This window comes from Lepisosteus platostomus, chromosome 1 (assembly GCF_059453375.1).
Source record: "Lepisosteus platostomus isolate fLepPlt1 chromosome 1, fLepPlt1.hap1, whole genome shotgun sequence".
NCBI lineage: Eukaryota > Metazoa > Chordata > Actinopteri > Semionotiformes > Lepisosteidae > Lepisosteus > Lepisosteus platostomus.
In genome coordinates this window covers 49,933,927-49,956,419 of record NC_142611.1, presented here as the reverse complement: position 1 = coordinate 49,956,419, position 22,493 = coordinate 49,933,927, and the positions used below count along the sequence as shown (strand labels likewise).

Genomic DNA, 22,493 nt, shown 5'->3' with positions numbered 1-22,493 from the left:
AGAACAACACAATGAGTCCAATGTGTTTCAGCAATTTAAACAAATAGTTAGATTTTACCGTCCTTTGTTCTTAAAAGCAATATTGTCTGTGCTATAGTTTAGCTTTCCATCCAGAATAATTAATGCTATTTGAGAACTCCATACTGAATTAGGTCATTATAAAGGAATCCAAGTCCTACATCCACTGAAATACCAGTGTAAATTCAAGCTCTATTCTTAGTTTGTTTCTGGTTGTAATTCTGTTGCTCTGCACTTTCCCAAATATACTAGTCCAGTTCTGCACTAATCTTCCAAGCATGCCTTGAGACTTTTTAAAAGTATTCTTTTTTTGATAGGAGTTATTTTCCTGCGCAGTTGGAAAGATAACTAGTATCTGAAGTCAGTCCCTTTCCTAGTAAATGTCATGGATGTCGGAGAGGACAAACCGTAGAATGGCAAGAGAGCGAAAAGACCCTATGCGTAGCGGCGAGACAGGGGTTAGCCTGGGCTCAGCTGTTCAGGGAATGCCTATGAAACCATATGCCCTCAGGTAGCAGACCTGGAGCGACCTGGTGTAAAGCGGATTTCAGGACATCCGAACGTCAATGCTGAGCCAAGGCAGACTGAAAGACCCGGAAATATATAGCCCCAGAGAGAGAGAAACACCGGAAGGACAGCAAAGAACCGGAAATGAGAGACAGGACAGAGAAGGAGCACCCTCTGGCTGCAGAGGGCGTGACAGTAAAGTCCTTTTTTTGTGCTGCCTCCCATGATTATATTATTTACTGTTAAGAAGTGTAGATGTTAGTCATCATTAACCTTTGTGTAGCCTGTCGTATTTTATCAAGCAATAATATACCTCACTGGAGTCAAAAAGTGAAGGCAGCAAATGTTGTGCGTCGCAACTGGTTATGTGGATGTGGAAGATACATCATTTCCCATAAATGTTGGTATCTCCACCTTCATCCAGAACAGATTCCATGATTGTCAATTCTGGGGACTAAAATTCTTTTGATTTTTAACTTCTCATATTGGATGAACCACTGAGTCAAGTAATCTTTGCAAGCTGGTTATTCCAAATGTGCAAAAATACTAGGCTGGTCTTAAAAAGCCTGATCTTTTTTCTTCAAAGGTTTGCTTGCGATCTTGTGTCTTAAATAGAGCGCTATCACGTTTTTGTTAATGTAATGTTCTGAACTGGTTTAGATGTTTTTTTATCCAAAGCAAGTTACAGATATATTTATTGATATGGCTGGGAATTGTACTGAAGCAATCGGAATGATGTACCTTGCTCTGGGGTATAAACAGTTGTATACTACCAGGAATGTGAACTTGCAACCTTTCAGATGTGAGTCTAGAGCCCTAATGCTACAACACTGTTGCCTATAGCTCTGCACAGAACACTGTAGTGTGCAGATCTGCTTTACCACAGTGGTGGTAAAGAACAGGTATTATACAAGTATAACTCAAGCCGAAAATTAGGAGGCTTTTAACTGGATTTAAATGGATTGTACTCCCGTCACATCAAGGGATATCTTGTTTGGTGACATAAAACAGGCCTAAAGGTCTTCACTCTGATTCATTTTGAGTCTTAAAGACAACACAAAACAGAGACACAGCTCACAGATAACAGCAGGTTATTACTTTTGAAGGTGAATAGTTATGAGTATTTTAAGTGTGTATGAATATAACAATGTCGTAATCATGTTGTTTCTTATTTTTTGCATACAATTATATTTGAGAAATTGAAATTTTCTCCTTAAATTCCTGTTTTTTCCCTTTACTTAACAATTCCTGTAATCTGACAATTGCACAGAAGTGAAACAGGGAGGCAAATTAGCTCAATTCTGATATCCATTAGTAAAGTCAGTGGACCTGGAGCAGCTTTGAGCTGCAGTGGTTTCATTCAGAAAGCAAATATTCTTTGGAAAATCGAGGTTCACTGAAACAGCGCACAGCTTGGTATGAATCATGTAGAGATACAGTATAAGTAATAGGAAGAAGGGAATGATTTGAGCACCATTTAAAAACCATTATAACCTCGTTGTTTAAAAGGAATGCCCACACTTCTCTGCCATAAAAATGTATCTCAAAATTATTAAGCCCAGATAGCGTACCCAGTAAATAACCAGGTCTCAGACTACCTACCACCCCACAGTATAATATCATGATGAGTGAAATCCACTTCGAGGCATCATTTATTTCAAGTTACCCTTAAAGTGTTTTCATGTTTTTGTTGGATTGTGATGGTTTATTGTAGTCCAAATGTATTTGCAGTGCTCTGCTACTGTTTATCCCATTTCTTTTTCTGCCACTGACGATACATTGATCTTATAATCATAGCTAAAAGTACAGGATGTAATGAAACTAAAAGTACAGGATGATAAGCACATGTGGCTTAATTTGTCTGTTTAGAAATATTTGACTATTGGCTGCAATGCTATTAATTTTTAATAAATACTGAAGATTCCAGTCAAATTCAATGAACACAGGCCTTCTATATCAGTAGATTATTTGTCTCTGAGACAAAGCCCGCAGGTGTTTCCATCAGGTGTTTCCATCGTAGCTTCCATTTATAATTCTTTTTTGTGCAATTAATTCAAAGGAATTTGAATTCTGTCTGACAGAAAATGATGGAAGAAATGATAAATTTCTTTTTTTCTTTGTACTGTGCTTGAACTTCTCCATCATTAAACCTAATTCTTACTTTCAGCATGTTAAAATGGAAAGACAGTATACAGTATATACTGTATATACTGTAGTCTTCCTAGGTTTCTACTACAGATCATTGCTCATTGTTATCTTCACTTTTTCAGGATTTCCGATGTTCCTAAGGTGTTCAGTCAGGCATCTGAGATTTGGTGCTTTGGGATGAATTCAAGAATATGTTAAAAATGGAATGAGTGTCTACAGCAGATCTTAGAATGATGGCTGGCAGACTCTCCACCGAAACAGGGACCAGCTTGGTTTCTAGCCTTTTATTTTTTGTTGTGGTCAAAAAAGGTTATAAAACCAATTATACGTAGTTTCTCTGTGACTTACTCTAAAGTGTAAAAACCCATTTCAAAAACTTCAACTAGCACTTATACTGAAGCATTTGTGTATATACAGATTTTCCTTCTGACATTTGGTAACATTGCTGAAGACACAAATTGATCCCAGTGTCCCATGGGGCAATGGTGGCAAATGTCCTGGTATGAAAGTTAGGGTGTTATTCCCAGAACAGGAGATTATATGCTATGAGGAGAAGCTCTTATAGAACCTGCTATCACTGCTCCTGTGAAAGCTATTAACATTTGTCCTTTCACTTGCATGGACACTCACTTCATAACCATTAATGGCAACCAAAATGAAAAGAGCCAAAGAACTTAATTTGCTTAGTGTCAGTTACCTGAATTAAATTTTCAATTATCTCTACCTTGGGAGTAATGGTTTCTTGAAATGTGAGAAGTCATTTTCAGTTAAGTGTTCTCACCATAAGATGTGTAGTGCATTTTATTTGGGGGCCATAAATCAAATTTTAGTTTACAAAGTTATCATTATCAATTTGTAAAGAATTGGGATAAAAATAAAAACACTTGTTCGACATTAACCTTATGATTCTTCTTTCACTTACTATTGAGTGAGAAACAGGTTTACACATTTAAGTGTTATCTGGAAATCTAAAACTATCAAGACACTCTTCCTTCCTATAATCTTAATCTACTTAACCACTCCATATAAATACAGTATACTTAGTTTTAAGCAGTAATTAGGTTCCTGATATAGGAATACACCCCAAATCATATATACAGTAATCAGAACACACCCCTTATACCCTCCTACTCCCCTCCCTTAAACAAGTTAAATCAATCATGATTTATTAATACATAAGTGTATTAGTAAGTATATGTATTGAGTTTAAAGTATTATTAAAACAGTAATACAGCAAATGCAGTACTGTACAATATAGATCAAATCAAATTTAATAATAAAATGCAGATGCATGGCTCTCACAAATAGGCTTCTCTCTGTCTCTGCACGAAATAAAGGTTCATTCATGCCATACTGATGCGCTAAACTGGTCACTGTCATCCTACCCCTCATCCTGTTCAAATACTCGATTTTAACTTCAAATCAGTCACTTTTCCTGACTGCCCACTTCAGACTTGTTTCTTTCCCCTTTGTACTTGTTGTTGGTTTACGAGTCATATTGAGAGTAATGCCACACGATAAAGAAAGCACTGATAAAGAAAGAAAGCACCAGCGTGCCATAGACTCTGCAACTACTGTAATTGTACTGTAGGGTTGCTTGTAAGAATCGAATGGATGGAGACAGATATTCTTTTTTAATAGTTTAACAGTCACATTTCCAACTGCCCTGTTCTCTCTGTCTAATATCTCCCACTTTCCTTGTCACATTATTCAGTGTGACCAATCAGCAAACAAGGAAATGTATTTACCGTACAGTAAACCTACAGTATCTAGAAACTGAATCAGAGAATTCTGTATAACCAAAAAATACTTTAAACTATATAACTTTTATATAATAAAAAACTAATAACGTAATGCATACGCGTACACTAGTTTCCAAAGCGTAGCTCATGTGCATGTCACGCCAGATTCAAATTTGTGAAATTCCCCACATTATTTAATTTTCATTTATTTTTTCGAGAACAAGATATACACAAATTTGTGTAAAAAGATTAAATGTTTGCTGTACTTGGGCAGCATGGTGGCACACTGGTTAACATTGCTGCCTCGCAGCATTGGGGCTCTGAGTTCAGTCAACAGTATATTTATATGTTCTCCCCCTGTTCATTGGTAGTTTAAGTGGTTTCTGGGAAAATTGGCTTTGGTGCAGTATGAGTGTGCCCACTGATGGACTGGTATTACATCCAAGGTGTGCCTTGGTTTCCCCTCATTGCTTGCTGGGATAGGTTCCAGCTCCCTTGCATCCCTGTATTGGACAAAGCAGTTAGTGGATGGATGGATTATATTACCAGTTAATTGAATGGAAGTTTTAATTTACAATGTATGACAAAGCCAAAGAGGAAAGGGAGAGTACCGAGGACTGAGCACTCTATACAGTGTGTTGTCCGTCCAGTGAATGAAGGAGGTCTTGTATCTTTATCACGAGGAATCGGGGAAATCGCGAACACAGGGGAAGAATGGATTTTTCCAGTATAAACAGATTTAAGACAGACTTGGTCAATGACAGGTTTGAAGACTGGTAATGTCGAGGTGTGATTAGTCTTAGAAAGGCCAGCTAATTTCTGTATAGGAAATTTAGTAGCTGAAATTGACGGTTATCCTTTAAGACTGTCTGAAAAAACAGTCGACCTAACGGGATCTCCCAAGTTAGCCTCTAGCTTTAAGAAACCCCAGGTTCCAGGAGTATACCTCTTAGGGTGGAGCATAGGGGGCTTCCCTCACAGGCTTTACACTGGCTTTCAGTGTAAAAAAACAACAACAAAACAGACCCCTGTTTCCTAGTGTCTTTACCACATCCCATTTTAGTGCAAGAGTCTAGGAAGAGAAACAGTTTGTGAATACTTGGGATTTAATTACTAAAATGTTTTGCCTGAAGCTCTCATTAACACTAGAGACTCTTTGTTATTTCTGCTGTGCAAAATTGATGGAATGCTTCTCTGTGCCTTTTTTGGCATTGTGGAGCGGATGATTTAAAGCTTGAATATTACAGTAATGACAGTGAAAACAAACACTGCGCAAAACAGTAGAAGTGATCTTACTTAAGGTCTAGTTATTTGCTGATTTTATTTATTGCATGAACTTCTGTTGAGTAATTTAACCACAACAAATAACATTAAAAAGCCATATATTTCACACAAGTAAACTGCCTTCATATCCGCAAACCTTTCATGCCGCTGTATTTACTATTTATCTCAAAAGAAAATCTTCACCAGTATTGTATTTATATACTGTAGGGTGATAGGGTGATATTTGAGTTATTTTGTCAGTACAGCATAACGCCTTAAATTCCCATAAACATTTTTTGAGACATACAGGTATCCTTCTGAATTTGTATTGAATTTGAGTACTTCAAAAGAAACAGGAAAACAATAACCAATCACACTAGCTCTGTATCAAACCATGTGTCTTTACTATCTGCAGAATTAATCTAAATATCTAGAGCTTTGAAGGCTAGTCTTATAATAATAATAATAATAATAATTAATAATAATACATTATAATCCTTTACACTTATATAGTGCTTTACTGGACACTCCACTCAATGCGCTTTTCCCCTCCACCGCCACCAATGTGCTGCATCCACCAGGTTAAGATCTGTGGTACCAAATACTGATCACAGTTGAACTGTGGGCAGTATCATTAACTGACCATGACAGCACACATAATTGGTTGTGCACTGCCAGGCTGGGGTTGGCATTTGACAGTAAAGTGCTTTTTTGAGCAAACAGTGACTTTTGTGATTTCCCTGGTGTCAGCAGGCTTCCAGTGATGTCAGTGGGAGACAAACCACTACTCCTTAAAGATGCTCTGCAGTACGCAATGTGCAAAATAACGAATGACTCTGCAGGTGAGCAGTGTTGGGGGAGCAATGGATTTTGTATTTAGTGGTAGAGGTATTGTGAAGTCAAGCCATATGCAATTTATAATATTTATATTATTTGTTATGCCCTAGGGCAATTCATTTAGAAATATTCATGTGTGGTATGATGTTCTTTTGAGAAAGAGTGAGGTTTATCAGATGAAGAAAGTGAGGAAGCTTTTTGGAAATTGAAATAAAACTAAAAACAAAATAAAAAATAATATATATATATAACATCTAAAACATTATTATCATTCAATCAATATAACATTCCAGGTATTGCTTAAGACTCTGGACCTTCCTTCTTCCTCTCTGTGTAGATAATGGTGATAGTTCCTCCATGTTCAGATAAATATTTTAGATGAAGGCTGTCATTTCAATATATCCACTTTTCTTTAGTGTGAACTATAATTGCACCTCATACAGTAGGTTTTACTGATGCCTTGTGCATATTGCTATCTTCATCATGATTTCCACTTCACTAATTTCTGCATAATTGTGTGTATGCCCAGCATATATATATATTTACAGCACTTCTGTGCTTTTACATGTGCGCTTGGAGAGATATGCAATTCTTCCAGACACTTTATTTAAGATTGTGTACAGTATATTATTTTTATTATGGACCTCTTATCTTTGACTTACACATCAGGACCTTTTGTGATACAGGTATAAACATACCTGTAACTTTTTGGTTTTGTGTTTTGAGGGTTAAAGTAACTCTTCAGTAACATTGTATCCTTTTGTATTATACTAAGCTGTATTTTTAAGACTAACTTGTGCTTACAGTATTAGAATTGATTATGTATTTTTGATATGTGGTCATTTTGTTAAAGAACAGGGAACCACTCAGTTATGCAGGCAGTTTAAGTTCCCAGCACACTGTATTATCATGGGAATTTTGTCATTATCCAGTTTCACACCTGTAAAGCGAAGGTTATTATACCAGAGAAATAGCTAAAGAGATAACTTATCATGGTGATGTGAGCAATTTGAAGTCACTGGAATTGTAATTATACTGTTTCTAAATATAACTTCTCGGTAGTAGAAAGCCATGTCCATGCAGTTAAAAATTGCTTTCAGGAGCCCTGCACTTCCCTTGAATAGAACATGAAAAGAACGTAAAAGATTAGATTGTTTCACTAAGGAATGTGGGATTATCCAGGGAGGTGATAATTCTTAAGGAAAGAACAAGAATAAAAAAAATGTATCAATTATTGCGTGTGCCGAGCTTTACATATTTATTCTGGTTATTCTACCTGCTCTTGTGTCTTGGTGAAAGGTCTTGTTTTATTATTTTATAAATCTGCTTATTACTGTGGGAATGTAAAGAGAACTTCCTCTTGCCAGCACTTGAAAATCTTTTGAGGTCCTTGCCCAGACAAGAACAAGAGAATTACACATTTGAAAATATGTTGTAAAATATGCTCCTACAGTAAGTCACTTCTTTATCGAATGAATCACAGCACTCTAGTATCCTGATACAAAAGGTAGTTAGATTTCCAAGGTTCTTCAGTGGGTAATGTTAGTAGGATCAGGGCCACACTGCTTTTCTATAGCTTAGAATAATTCGATCCTCTTTGAGATTTCAGCACTCTGGAAATGCACTTATTTTCTTGCTGCTTTGACTTTATCGATAAAGAGGCACATAGCTGGCCTCCTTATACCCCCTCTGCAAGGAATGACCTGTGTGTTGCTTCCTTCTGTAGTGCTTCTTTAGGCATACATTCTTTTAGTTGCTGTGGCCTTACTCTGTGATCTTCTTCCCCGAGGGAAATGAGATTTGTTTCAGTTTCTTAGCTCAAGGCAAAGGCAAAGACTTTTCTATTTTGACGAAGCTTATGAGTGTTGATTTTGTAAATATCCTCCAGCTATTTCTCAATGTGTTTGAGGCCCTGTGGCAATAAGAGATAAAAAAGAAGTCTGTGTGCCAAAAAAGGCAAAACAGAGAAAACAGTTCCTGGTAGTGGTTAGTAAAAGAAGCCTAATACTGATCTTGACATTCAAGCCTGTTAAAATGTTAAGAGGTTGGTGTCATAAAGAGCTGGGACTTAAAGAGACTTTGCCTTTACTATTAAAATGTCATCGTAACAGAAGAACGATTACAAATGAGAAGAAGCTTATTGGCCCACCTAGCCCATTTAGTTAAATTCACGTATGTGCCGAGCTTTACATATTTATTCTACCTGACCTTGTGTATTAGGTGAAAGATCTTGTTTTATTTTATTTTTTTAATAAATCTTCTCATTACTGTTTGGATACAAAGAGAACTTCATCTACCTCCTCTGCTAATTGATCACAGAATCTCATTCAGTTGTTCCTTGAAAGAAGCAAGAGTATCTTCAACAACATGGCTGGGTAGCTTGTTCCATACTCCCACAGCCTGTTGAGGAAAGAAGTGCCTCGTGTTCTTGATTTTAACTGCACTCCCACAGCCTGTCCTCCAGTTCGTTTTTCACTATTCTAAAGAAACCCGTGGAGTTGACTTTGTCAATGCCTTTGAATACTTTTGTGTTTTAAGTCCCTCCATCGTCTTCTCTGTTCAGGACTTAAAAGGTTCAGTTTCTCTGAGCGCCAGAATTTGTATCTGGACTGATTCCACAGAAGCAATACCTGTTCTATAATAGGGTGGCCAAATGAGAGCCTTACACAATTGCATTATTTAGTTTTTTGTATCAACAGAAATGCAAACTTGTTAATTATTTGAACCAAGTATCTGTTACAAATGGAGTTTTAAAAGCCACAGAGCTGGTAATGTGTTTTATTTCTTACAGCAATGCTGGACATTATAAAAAGATTTGTTCAGTGTAGATTATAGTTGCTGGGGACATTACTTGAATCTATATAATGGGCTTTTGTCTCTGCAGCCGCACTTAATTCCTTCTCGGAATATCAGTTTATTAGGAAGGCACCTGACTTGCTAAAACCAAAACACAGCTTGCCTGCAACTCTCCCTACTTGGATCTACTGTGGGCTTGAATTGTAAAATGTTCAGGAAAGCAGTTAGAAACTCAGATGGCCCCCTTCCCAGTCCTAGTACTGGGATTTATCTCTTGAATTAATGCTAACTTGTCAAAATATTTATTCAAAGCAGCGTTAATACCCACTGCCTTATTCAGAAGGAACCCGTATCTTTGCCATATGTACACTATTTTATTTAATTAGAAGCCCTATGTATTTATGGTGTTCAACATTATAGTGTATCAGGTGATAGATTCACCTGGGGATCCCTTTTTAAAAGCCACATGTCAACCTGCTGTAAGACATGTTTAACACAGGGACTAAAAGCTGGCCTAGAGGATTAACAAAAACATATATGGCTTTTTGTCTATAATTTAATCAAGTGCTAGATGGGTTTTTCACACTCCAGGAGAGCTCTCATATTTACATTTTTTTCCTTTGAATTCTGATACTGCTCTGCAGGTCGTTGTGAGAATGTATACAGCCGTGAAAGGTGCTATATACTGTATGAGAGGATAGGTTTTCAGTGCCATATTTCTTATTTGAAGATAATATAAAGTGCTCGTGAATTTATTTTTAGCCCAAAAGGTCATTAAACAAGAAAGTCTACCCCAGAAAGCTAAAGATGCATAAAATAATATTATTTAGTAAAAAGCCAGCCTTGGAAAAAAAATCCAGATATTTGTGTGAAATTGCTTGATGCTTATTCTTTGAAATGTGGTCTATAATCAGATGAGTGAAAACCCCTGCTGTAGTCTGATTGCACCCTCCACTCTCCTGCTTACTAAACATCACACTCCTTGGAATTCCGAAGAGGTTTTACAAATTACATATTCCATCTTGCATCCAATTCTCTCACTGACAATTACCGGGTATCTGATGCAGGCATTATATTCAGAGAATATCAAACAACCATGTGATCAAAGCTATGATTCCAGAAAGATGGAGAGTCTTTTTTTTTAAGTTAAGGGATCTACAGTAGCACTGAAACATGAAGAAGGCAGCAAAACATGTTGTAAATAAGAGGAGGTTGTGCTCGACAAATTTGTTGAAATTCTTTGATGTTTTAGTCATGGTTGATGAAAGCTGAGGGATAGACTGTTTTTTTTTAAATCAAACCACATCTTGTATCAGAGAGGAGTAGCTTTTGACTAGAAGTAGCAAGATTAACTAAACTCAAGTTCATTTAAAAAAGTAAATGTCCAAAATATTCAGTGAAGATGGGTTTATGTGATCAGCTTTTATGCAGGCTTAGTTATTGGTATCTTGCTGTGAACTCATCTTGTTTGGTGGAATTTGATTCTGTAGTCATGGTGCAGGACTTATCTAGCCAGTAAATACAATAACAATATTGCTTTAGGCTAGAGTCCATCCATTTTCGAACTACTGTCCAGTACAGGCTTGTAGACAGAACCAGAGCTTATCCATGCACAAGGATCCATACACCCTGGATGGGATGCCAGTCCATACCCACACCATGGTTTCCCATTTTCCCAGAAGCCAATTAACCCACTGTACCAGTATGTCTTTGAAATGTGGGAGGGAGCACTTTGGCGAAAACACACATGAGCACGCCGAGAACATACAAACTACGCACGGATAGCAACCCTGGTCCAGAACTGAACCCAGGACCCCAGTGCTGCAAGGCAGCGATGCTAACCACTGCACCACTGTGCGTCCCATAGACTGCTGTGTTCATCTGAGTTTGTGTCAATTATTTTACTGCTTTATTTTTACATTTTACATTTTACATTTTTCTCATTACCTTGCTTGTTATTCATTGTTAGTTAATATTGGCGTTCTATTCTTTACTTTTTATGGGCAAATAAGTTTCTTCTATAAAAAGTAAAAATCATTGCTACAGGTTATACCAATGTTGGATGTTTACAATAGCCAATTTACTGCATATTGGTAGATGGCTCAAGTGAGACTAAGGAAAAGAATTTGAACGAGCATACAAATGATAATAAATTGGGCACTGGTAATATTTCAAAGAGTTCTCTGCGGGTTTAAGGGAAACATCAGTTCATGATTTATCACTGTTAAGTGTGCAGTCTCTGGGTGGAAATTATGCTTTCCTGTCTTGTTCTCCGCTTCAAAGCAGGCTAGAGGTGTGAATATAAATGAAAACTTTGTGAAATAAGTTGGGAACAGGCTTCATTCCTTTTGAATTGCACTTTTCGGAGGCTTGCAAAAGCGATAGTGTTTCTTTATGCATGTAACTGCCTCATCAAACAATTTCAGCAAGCATTAATTATCTATATAAGGAAATCTGTAATCATGTCCTAGTGTTAATAAAGCTGATATTTGTGGGTGACATTCTTTATGTATAAGACAGAAATCATTAGTAAAAATGCTTGAGTTCACTTGAGAAACATTGACAGGATATTCAGCTGTGCATATTGTGAATACACCCAGGTGTTTACCACTGTAATGTGCATTGTAGTAATTTTACAGTGATGTTGCACAGTGCACTGAGATTGTGTGCCATCCACAAAACATGGTCTGCAAAATTAGAAAAAAAATATAAAATATCTTTCTCAACTGTACAATTAGTAAAAGGAGGGACAGGAACATCATTAAGAAATACATGGTTCCATAGAAGTTGTGTTGATGAACACTGCACTGTTCTGTGAATGTTGAGTTACTATTCCGATCCTGTGGTATTTGCTAGTAAAAGCTGAAAACTACGTTTGCTTATAAAAAATTGCCAGTTTCATCAAACTTTAGTGTTAGTCATTTAAGAAGATATAGGGTGATTGGTTTCTGTTAGACATCAGATTGTTATGGATGATTAGACAACATGCATAGTCTTAAACATGGATGTTTAACTTGGTCTAAAAGCTGGACCTGATGTTTGTGTCTCTAAAAGCTGATTGTTTAAATCCTTATATTGTATTGCCTTCTGTTGCCTCTGATTTTGTAAAATAACGCAAATAGGGAGCTTCAGTCTTCATTCAGCTTAGTAGGATAAACACTCAACAGAATGTTGATTTTAAATATTTTATTCCACTTTAAGAGTTACATCAAAAGCTTGGCATAAGGGGATTTTTGCATGTGAAGCTCTGTGACAGTACTACTGCTTTGGGGAAGAATGCTCGTTTTAAAAAAAATCATTTACACATATATTTTTAATACAAATTAAGTTACTTATGCTGTTAACTTAGTTATTTATATGTAAACATGATTGGATCAGTTAAAATTACAGCACTAAATTGTGATGTAGATCTTAATTCTATCATATGTTACGACACCAGTTACGACACCAGTACCTGTTCATAAGAACCCTGTTCTCTTAGGTACATGCATTACATTATGTAGTCCTGGGGGCTACAAGTCTTGACAATAAATGTACCAGACAAAAGCAAATGATTCATATTGTTTTGTTGTATTTGGGTGACTGTCTTGAGACATTGTAAATCACCGGATTTGAATGAATCTGGACATGATATTATATCTGTAATGTCTGGTGATGTTCTCTAGTTTGTGTATTATATTACAAAATCATTTTTGAAAAACAATACAGTAATTAACCATAAGAAAAAATTAAATCATTAGAGTATCATGTAGTATGTTTTCTTCCAAATTGTCATAAAGCCTCCCTCTCTATATTTTAATGGGTGAAATCAAGCACAGTTTAAACAGAATGCACTCTTGAGGGCATGTTTAGACTTGCAAATTAGTTATTATGTGAGAATTCTGGGACATTCATGACTGGGGTTGATTTTAATAGAATCGTTCCTTAGATATAATACATTAACTCTGTAAGTATTTGGTAGATTATTTTAAATATTTTGATTGAGGTTTATTATGACAAGACATGACTGACTGAATCTAGAATGTGTAAGCAATAAGAAAAAATTGCTCCCTGGATTTTAAGTTTGCTTTGCTCACTGTAATTTAGTATGAAATTTTGTTTGCATGATTTACTACCAAAGGGACCATAGAGAGGAAAAAATTTCAAATTACAAATTAGAGCATAATGTTTATTGAAGGATCTTTTAGAGTTACATAATGCTTTACTTTTAAAAATCATTGTAATTGATGAGTAGTGGCATTTTAGCAACTGAATTCCGAGACAACAGTGCTCATGTTCAGTTAATGTGAGCTTTCTGTTTCACTCTGGATTTTAATACTCTTTTATTTTTCATAGTTACGGCATTTCTGAATTACAGTTTAAACTGACATCACCATGCCTGACATTCTGTTAACGCTGTGCTTCTTCTGACAGCAAGTGTTTTTCAGAATTGACTATTATGGCATTATATCACAGTATGCCGTGAGATAATTTGCTTATTCTTCTGTTCTCTCTTTTTTTTGCTTTTGGCAACAGAAAAGCTAGAATAAGTCAAATTGAAAGAATGCTGTGTCACGGCCGCACATATTTTCAACCTTCATTTTTTTTTAACCATACGATCTAAAATCGAGCATGTGAAGAAAATGTGTAGCAGAGGTTAAGGGCTTGATAGTTATTGTGTGTGACGCAGGAAGTTTGGAGCCCTTTCTGAAGCACACAATATGATTGAGAATAGAAATAAATGGGTGCTAGGAAATAATGACCAAACTGTCAAGGAGAGTGATTGGTCATCATATCGGGATAATAAATACGGACATGCAGACGTTTCCGTAAAGGTCAGGATGTAATTTGAGTGTTTGTTAATGCCAGCATTACCTTTTCTCGACAGCCAGCTGTGAAGCCCAGGCCTGTCTTTCATTGGATCTAGTCTTGCTGTTGGCATCGGATTGAGGGTCCTGCAGGAGGAAAGAGTGGCAGCAACCTCTGATCGACCTTTCAGCCCAGCCTTCATGTCTCTCATGGACAAACACAAAGTGAAGAGGCAGCGCCTGGATCGCATCTTCGAAGGTCAGACAGCACTGGGGTATTCCATTCCACGGGGCCCAGGAAGGCCAAGGCTTCAGTCACGATCTCTGGCACCTTGCTTGTTTGCGTTTGAATGTTGACAACACATAATCTTCATTTACGCTGTTTGGGCTTAAAACAATATACATATTAGGCGTATGAATGCAATACATTTCTGACACCGACTTGCTCATTTAAAGATTTTAGTTGTGTGATTGGGATGTTTAGAGCAGTGCTTCCAAGGCTTTTTCAGCTCGTAGAAGACTCTAACGATATGATACAATAATACAGATTCCTCAGAAATGTGTTTTGCATCTATGCAGCTAAGGTTTGCGTAGACAGAGACTTTGGAAAATCGTACAAACAGTACATGTAAGCCACAGATTAAAAAGAAATATATCATTACAAAAAAAACTTCAACGTATGCGTTGTCCTTATGCACCACTCTTACAGGTCTCTGCACAGATTACCAGAACCTGTAAATTTACTCCTAAAGTTTTTGTGGCACACCACAGGATTTTTAAAATAGTCAGCACGCTAACTGCGAGAAATAACATTTATTTGAACCATAGACTATCAATTGTAAGAAGAAAGATTAGGCTTTTTTTACTTGTATTTCAGTGTAAAATGTTGGCTGCTTTGGTGAAGATGACTAGTATTTGGTTCCAAGCTGGTTAAGATTACAGAAGCTCCTGATCTGCCCTTTTTAAGCCTCTGTGCTGCAGCACAGGCTGGGAAGCATTGCTCTGGAGGTATCTCTTAATCACTGAAATACAGTTCTTGTATTTCATCCTGGTGTAGAGAATGGGTATGAAGCACAGTATCTTTCACCTTAACTGTGGTCATTGGGAAATGTACATGAAGTCTTTATTGCTGCTTACACAAAAAGAAATGAATTCGCTGTTGCAAGTACATGTGGACATTATCCAAGATGGAATTTGGATGCTGAATCAGATAATTAGATTGATCAGATGTGAGATGCACATTTTTTCTGTTTCTGTAGGGACTATTTCCTATTAATCCGTCTTAGGGAATGTAGTACTCGGAATGTAGCCATTTTTTTTTGCTAGGAACAAGACAGTTGTACAATTGAAGCCTCCTTTCACCATTTGAACCTGGAATTAAATGCATTTTTATTAATAATGAAACCTGCTTTTGGATTTTTTTTAGATTTTCACTAATGTAACCACATTTGTTACAAGATAAAAGGTATTTTTGCCTTGCAGTGAAATAGGGTGGATATTAACTAAACAAACGATTTGAAGAAATACCGTTCTGGTTTTATGAAGTCTAAGATAAAGTATTTTTTCATATCCACCTTTCTAGATTTAGATCTCTTTCAAATCGATAAAGGATTTGATTTGGTGACTTGAATTATAGATGGGAAGTGATCCTGAGGAAGAGCCCTGTGTTCTGAGAAAAGGGGTCAAAACGCAGTGTAGTGTGAAGTCTGTTCTGGGAGTTATGTTCTGACTTCACCCTCAGGACAAGGAGAACTCTGCTTGAACTCCATCTTGGTGTTGCTTTTTTATGTGTGCTGCTAGCCTGGGGAATTTCCTGGCGGAGGATCCATTTCAGTGTTTGACTCCTTGAAATACAGAGAATTACTTTGGCGATTTCTTTTTCTTTGTGTGTAGGTTTGCTTTTTTGTTGTCAAACACTTCAAAGAAATAGGCAAATAAATAGCAAATTACAGATCATGCATTTTCAACTGGTAGTGCTCATTGTAAGCTCTGAACCCCTAACGTTTCCCTTTCAGTTTCAAATATTTATGAATATACCTGACTATACCTCACTACCGTGAATAGCGGAGGGCTGACAATGACTACATTTAAAACAGTTATGCAATTGGAGATCTTCAACATAGGATGGGACTATGATTCTCATTAAGAATTGACACCATTCCATGCAACAGATAACCAAATTGTTGGTATGAAAGGGACTAAGGCTACAGTAAGTGTTGCAATGTTATAGTGCAGAACTAAATGCCAGGGTGGGGGAAGCTACAGTATCAATCAACCTGTGCTCTCTGTGTCTCATTCTGTAGGGAATCTTGAAGTGGAATTGATTCCCAGCAAAGGTCATACCTTCTTCCAGCTTTTCTGCTGTTTGAAGTAGTTCTGGGGGTTTAAAAACTGTTTGGATATCACATGCAGTATGTGCCTGAAGTGTGTACGGTATATACAGTGCCACCCTATTTAAAGGAATACTAAGTGTTGTGAACAAATTTCACCTTTGTGTGTTCTGGACTTTAATTATGACAGATATGACCTAAACGATTTTATACAATTTGATATTTTGTTTGAATGTTTTCAGCAGCTTAAATGTCTCTGTAATATGATGTTTTTGTTCCATTTCATTATGGGCATGAATAAATTTGGTGAGCATAATAGATATGTATATAATATATAGGTTTTTCACAAAGTTGACGGAAAAAGAAACTAAAGATTTGTGTTGTTTGAAAGATTTTTTTTAAAATCTGAATCGTGTTTTTGTGTGTACAACACAAAAATGTCCAGTTCTTTTCAGTTTATATAGAAAAATGCCTTTGTCAATCAGTATCTCTGCAGTAATGAGTGTAATGGAGAGCAAAATAATACTCAATACAAAGATGAAATGGTGCAGATCATCCTCAGGCTGTATTGTCATGCTAGCTAAGTAATGAAAAATTGTATCTGAAGTCATATTGTTTCCATTTTTCCTTACTTTATTGGTCATATGATCAGGCAGGATTCACCATTAACTGAGGGACAGGAGGGATTTTAAATTCCATTGCTCATTGCTGACGTGTTCTTTTTTAGTCGGCTAGCAAACATGACTGTTTTTGGTTGCTGATAGCCTCACTGTGACTCTTCAGTATGGTTTAGCTCTAGTTAGGGGTGCTACACCAAAGTCACAAAGTCATTACATGCCAATTTAATGACACAAATAACAAATGGCACATGCAGTTACTTCATGATGTATTTTGTGCTGTCAAACAGTAGCACATTAACTTCAATCAGCATGCCTATCAGTGAGAAATTATATCATGTTGTAGATTTCTACCCTTTTTCCAATCATTTAATGCAGTGTTTTTACTCAGAAAAACAGAATTGATTGCTTTGGTCCAGATGTTTGAAGTGTTTCAATGTTCATTTAGCCACCTGTTTAAAGATTGTGGGACATGAATAATTTGTGCAGTCGTGTGAAACGAGCAGAGAGGCTTCTTTCTGCAATAAATGTGAAATAGTTTATTGATTTCTTGTTTTGCTGAGCATATTGTGACGAAACAGTTTCAGGGAGTTTTCAAGATGCTTTAAACACAAGAAGGGGTGTCAGTGCTGCCCTACTGTATCCCTGGACATAGTGTGGAATTAGAGAGGAAACTCTAACTGCTAATAGACCTCTAAACAGGTCACTGTAATTGTATCAACAACCTGCACAGGGACACCCTCTGTATCGTATATACAGTAGATCTAGAGCTGGGTGATAATTGGATAACGATAATTATCGCAATATAATTTTCCTCTATATAATTTTAACAAAAGTTCGATAAATGTCCGATATATATGTTTATGCTTTGCGCATGATATGCGCATGCGCATAACTGCATGAGTGCGCGTGTGTGTTGCAGACCGGGCAGCTAACAGATTTGTTTAATGTTTCTGCTGTTTGGCAAGTGTTTGTTGTGTTCTTAAAATAAAGAGTTGTTTAATTTACCAATTAACTGTCTGGTTTCTTCAACTTTCACTCAGGAGAAAAAATCTGCCTTTAAACTTGAAAGAAATAATGATTTGACATTTATCGTGATAATTATCAATATCGACTGATATGAAAATTATTATCGTGATAATGTTTTTGGCCATATCGCCCAGCCCTAAGTAGATCCCCCAGGGACAGTGGCAGAGATGGTGTGTGGGGTGTTTTATGAAAGGATCCAAATAAAAAAAACTGCTGCAAAGACAAAGGGGGTCTTCATTAAAAGACTGTTAATCCTTTTAGCTGTAAGAACATATAGATGATTTAATCCATCTTCACCGTTTGTTTTGTGGCTTACACAAAAGTAAGCATTCCAAAAACACATTAGTGCTTGTCAGCACATTACAGCAATGCAGTGGTCCACCACTTTTTTTTTACCCAGTGTGTTGAAAAATACAGAAGCAGAGGAGCTTTTTAGTCACGGAATTGTGGATAATTCTTTAACCATAGGCTCAAATGTCTGTTCTTTTGTGAAAAGAAATGTCACAGAAATGTATATCTTAAGAATATAAGAAACATTACAGCCCTTTTAAAAACACAAGAGTGCTTATAAACGAGAGGAAGCCATTCAGCCTGTTTTGTAGTTAATAGCAAATGGATCCAAGGATCTCCTAACTTTAATACTTATTTGATCTGAAGATATCATCCAGCCATTGCTTGAAAGAAGCCTATATATCAGCTTCCAATATGGTTGGGTAGTTTGTTCTAGACTCTCACAGCCCTGTGGGTAAAAGTGATATACAAATCATCAGATCAGAAATGGAAAATTAAAACATGGCATTTGTTTTCAATTTAGTAAAAGTTACACAAGCTGCCATGTATCACGAAACCTGTCAAAACCACATTAGAGCCACATCTCCCAGGGACCACACCTGCCACTGAAAAGGAAACTACAAGAAAAACTAGGCAACAAAATGCAAAGCATCATACAAAAATTAAGCTATGTGCTTTTAGAAAATGTGACACTTAAGGTTCATTGTGAAAGGTAAGAAGAGGCCTTATTCTCCACTTACAGTTATTACTTGATTAGGAAATCAATAAACTGCATTTTCAGTAATACAAAAGAATTGTAAATGTAGATTAATAATAGGTAGATATTGTGATGGACACCACCCTTCATTCAGGTGGCTCTTGGGATCTGAGCACATAATAACAATGGAAATAACTGTACAATCCAGGAGGCTTTATTGCTGGGAACCTGCAGCTCTTACAACAAATGAGCTTCCCCCACACTGCTACCAAACCCATCACACTCTAACTGTAACAGGAGCCGGTCTAGATTCCCGTGAAGCGTAGTTCAGGACCCTATGCAGACGGTATAATCCGGAAGAGGAATTGGACATCGGGGAGGAGACGATGAGGATTGGGGCACGTTGGCGAACAGGGGGGCGTGGCGACAGTGAACTGGTGCTTGGGGGGCGTGGCCAAGGCAGATGAGTCCAGGGGGGGAAATCCGGGGCGAAATCCAAGGTCCAAAACCGGGCGATCCATCTGAGACAAGGTTAAAATCCGGTGCGGGATCCAGTACAGGGACGGGGAATAAAAACAGGATGATGAGGCCAGGCCCTCCGAGCCCCGGACTCAGATGATCAGGACGCCGTGATGAAGCCTATGCCGTCGGGTCTCTCCAGGACCCGCTAGCAGGAGGGCTTCCGGGCGTCCATCTCCCAGTGCTGAGCCAGGAATAGCAAGAGCGCCAGGCTTAAATAAAGAGGGGCAGAACAGGGGGCAGGTGCAAATCATCAGCTAAAATGTGAAGTGCCGGAGTGCCCTTAAGAGGAGGGATTATGATTGTGACACTAAGAATTAAGAATTAGTTTATCTTTTAAAGTATGAATTAACTAATTGCCACCAAGTGTACCTACAGGAGATAGAAGCCTCTTCTGGCAGATTGACAATACCGTCTCTCCATCGTCCACCTACAGTTGGACTGTCATGGCAAATTATGTTGCTGAAGTCAGTGGAAACATAAAATCTTTTAACCATAACACAGGCTCTTCCCAGACTGTCACCTCACACTGTAATCTTGTAGTAAGGAAACACAGGACAGGTTTGCAAGTACAGGATTTGCACAATTCCAAAGCTCTTTGCTCTTTGTTTTTCTGCCCAGGTCTTGACAAAGACATGAAATTATTTTGTCCCTGGAGCCGATTCCTTTGTCCTGTTTCTAATCATGACACAAATAAATAATCATTTCTTTACCTAAAGGTCCAGGCTGACAACATTGTTTTGAAACATCTGATATATTCCCTTTTTCTGACAGTAAACTCAGCCAAAGTGATGTATACATGTGTTACTGTCAGTTGCTACAGTATTTGACTCAAGAACAAATGCACGTGATAATCTATTAACACATCAATTGCACAAAAACAGAATAAAACATTATTTTTCTCCATTGAGAAGGCATATTGTTACCACGAGCAGCTGAGTATGTCCATGCCTGTAGAAGGCATTAACTGTCATCAAGTTTTTCTAGGAATCACTTTCACTGTATGTAAATGAGGAAATAATTTGTCAGCAAATTCTATTGCTGAATTGTAAAAAAGGTACAAAGGAAGGCACTTTAGTGGAGGGTTTATCTTTGCTGCCTCACAGCCCTGGGGCCCTGGTCTCAATGCCTGTGGTGTTATCTGTGTAGAGTTTGTGTGTTCTGGTGCTCTGGTTTCCTCTCAGAGTATTAACACATACTAGTAGGTTAAATTGGCTTTTGAGAAAGCTGGACCTGGTGTGAGGGTGTGTGTGTGTGTGCCATTGGTGTCCCATCCCAGATGTATGTTGCCTTGCGCCCTTTGCTTGCTGGGATGTTTTAAGGCTCCCTTGCTACAAGGGAACCTAAATTGGATGAAGTGGTTAGAAATTGGATGGGATGGAAATAGTTACAGCCTTTACCTCCATGATAAAACAGACACCAAGTTTTATGAGTACCCTCCAATGTTTTACTTCTGCCAAAAAGCACTGATCATGCTATCCTGTACAGATTGCAACCCATACAGTTTCCCTTTTCCATTGATTTTACAGCTGTGATGGCAAGAAGCCTGGTTTCATTTAGGGAACAGCAGGCAGCTCTTTCCTCATACCTTGCCTCTACCAATGATTATCTTGTGGTATTTTAAGTTGGAAGATATAGAATTTTCTCTGTTCAAATCTGCCGATACGTTTTTGACATTGTAACAGCCCTTCTGCTCGTATTTTAGCCAGCTGTTCAGGAATGATCTGTGACTTTTTCTTTCTCCATGTTGACTTCTGTTGGTTGCAGCACTTTTGCAACTTGAACTCTTTTGGTGTGTCATTATAAGGGACATCTCATTTAAAACAACAACCCGCATTTCACATATTTCAAGAAGATTCAATTGATTGAAAAATCTGAAAACTGTCGTTGAATGATTTTTAAAATGTAGCTTCAAAACTAAAACAAAAATTATGGTATACTATTGCTTATATTTGCTGATACATCTTGATTGTTGTGTTATGTGGGTTTTATTTCTTTGCCACTGATTTGGATTTGGGACAACTCTGCAGAGTATTTCTTCTACTCAGAGCATTGCAAGCAACACAAATAATGGCGGTGCATGGCTTTTCTTATAGCAGGACAATTTAAATAAACTCCAGTGTTTTTTTTTTTTGCAGGAAAATTGGCAGTTTACAAACCTGTCTAGATGGCTGAGCTGCCAGGAAGGAAGTTTACTTTCAATCATATCTCGGCAAAAAATCAGAGATGATTTGTTATTCAAATGTAATCTTTTCTTGCTCTGGGCGAGAGGCCCCCTGTTTTCATTTTCTTTGTTCAGGCCTTGAGTTAGATTACTTCTCAGTGTGTGCAGCTGACAGGACTTCATATGAGCAGAATGGGGTCATGAGTTGCCCTTATGCCTAAAGATAGAAGGTTTTAGTTTTTTTTCCCCCTTGGTTTTTATGTTTTAGATTGGTCATAGCAGGAGTCCTGCAACATACAAAAAAAAATTAAAACAAAAATTGAGGAGTAAGTCAAAGAGTGTAAAAAACACTTAGGAGCTCTGGGTTGAAACTGAATGTAGAAAACAATAAATAAAGTGTAGTGTACAAAATGGCAAAATCAATTATTTAATGTATACTTAATTTACTGTATAGCAACTCGTATTGTTAGAAGAGAACATCACTTTGAAAAAACAAAACATAAGTTTTAAAATTCCCATGTGAAGTTCTATGGAAGCACATTGCACAAAAAGAAATCATGAGTTATCTCATAATGACAAGAAAAGTATATCATTATTACAAGATAGCAATGATCATTTGAGTGTATGAACAACCTGTTATATTGTGCAATGACTGCGCCTAGAAGCTCCCGACAGCTTTGCTGGAGCTGTGGGTTTTGTGTTTGTGACGGTGTCCAGTGCTGTAAAACGTGCACAGACTTAATTTCGA

General features: G+C 37.3%; 1 protein-coding gene across 2 annotated transcripts in view; it reads left to right on the top strand.

The window, feature by feature from the left end:
- The window catches only part of ctbp1 (C-terminal binding protein 1), a 226,055-nt gene that overhangs the window by 15,345 nt on the left and 188,217 nt on the right, over positions 1-22,493 (top strand). For both annotated transcript variants that reach the window (XM_088630929.1, XM_088630953.1), the window contains exon 2: positions 14,179-14,357. In XM_088630929.1, coding sequence (XP_088487055.1) covers positions 14,300-14,357 — 58 coding nt within the window. In that variant the 5' untranslated portion in view covers positions 14,179-14,299. The remainder of the gene's footprint in view (positions 1-14,178; positions 14,358-22,493) is intronic.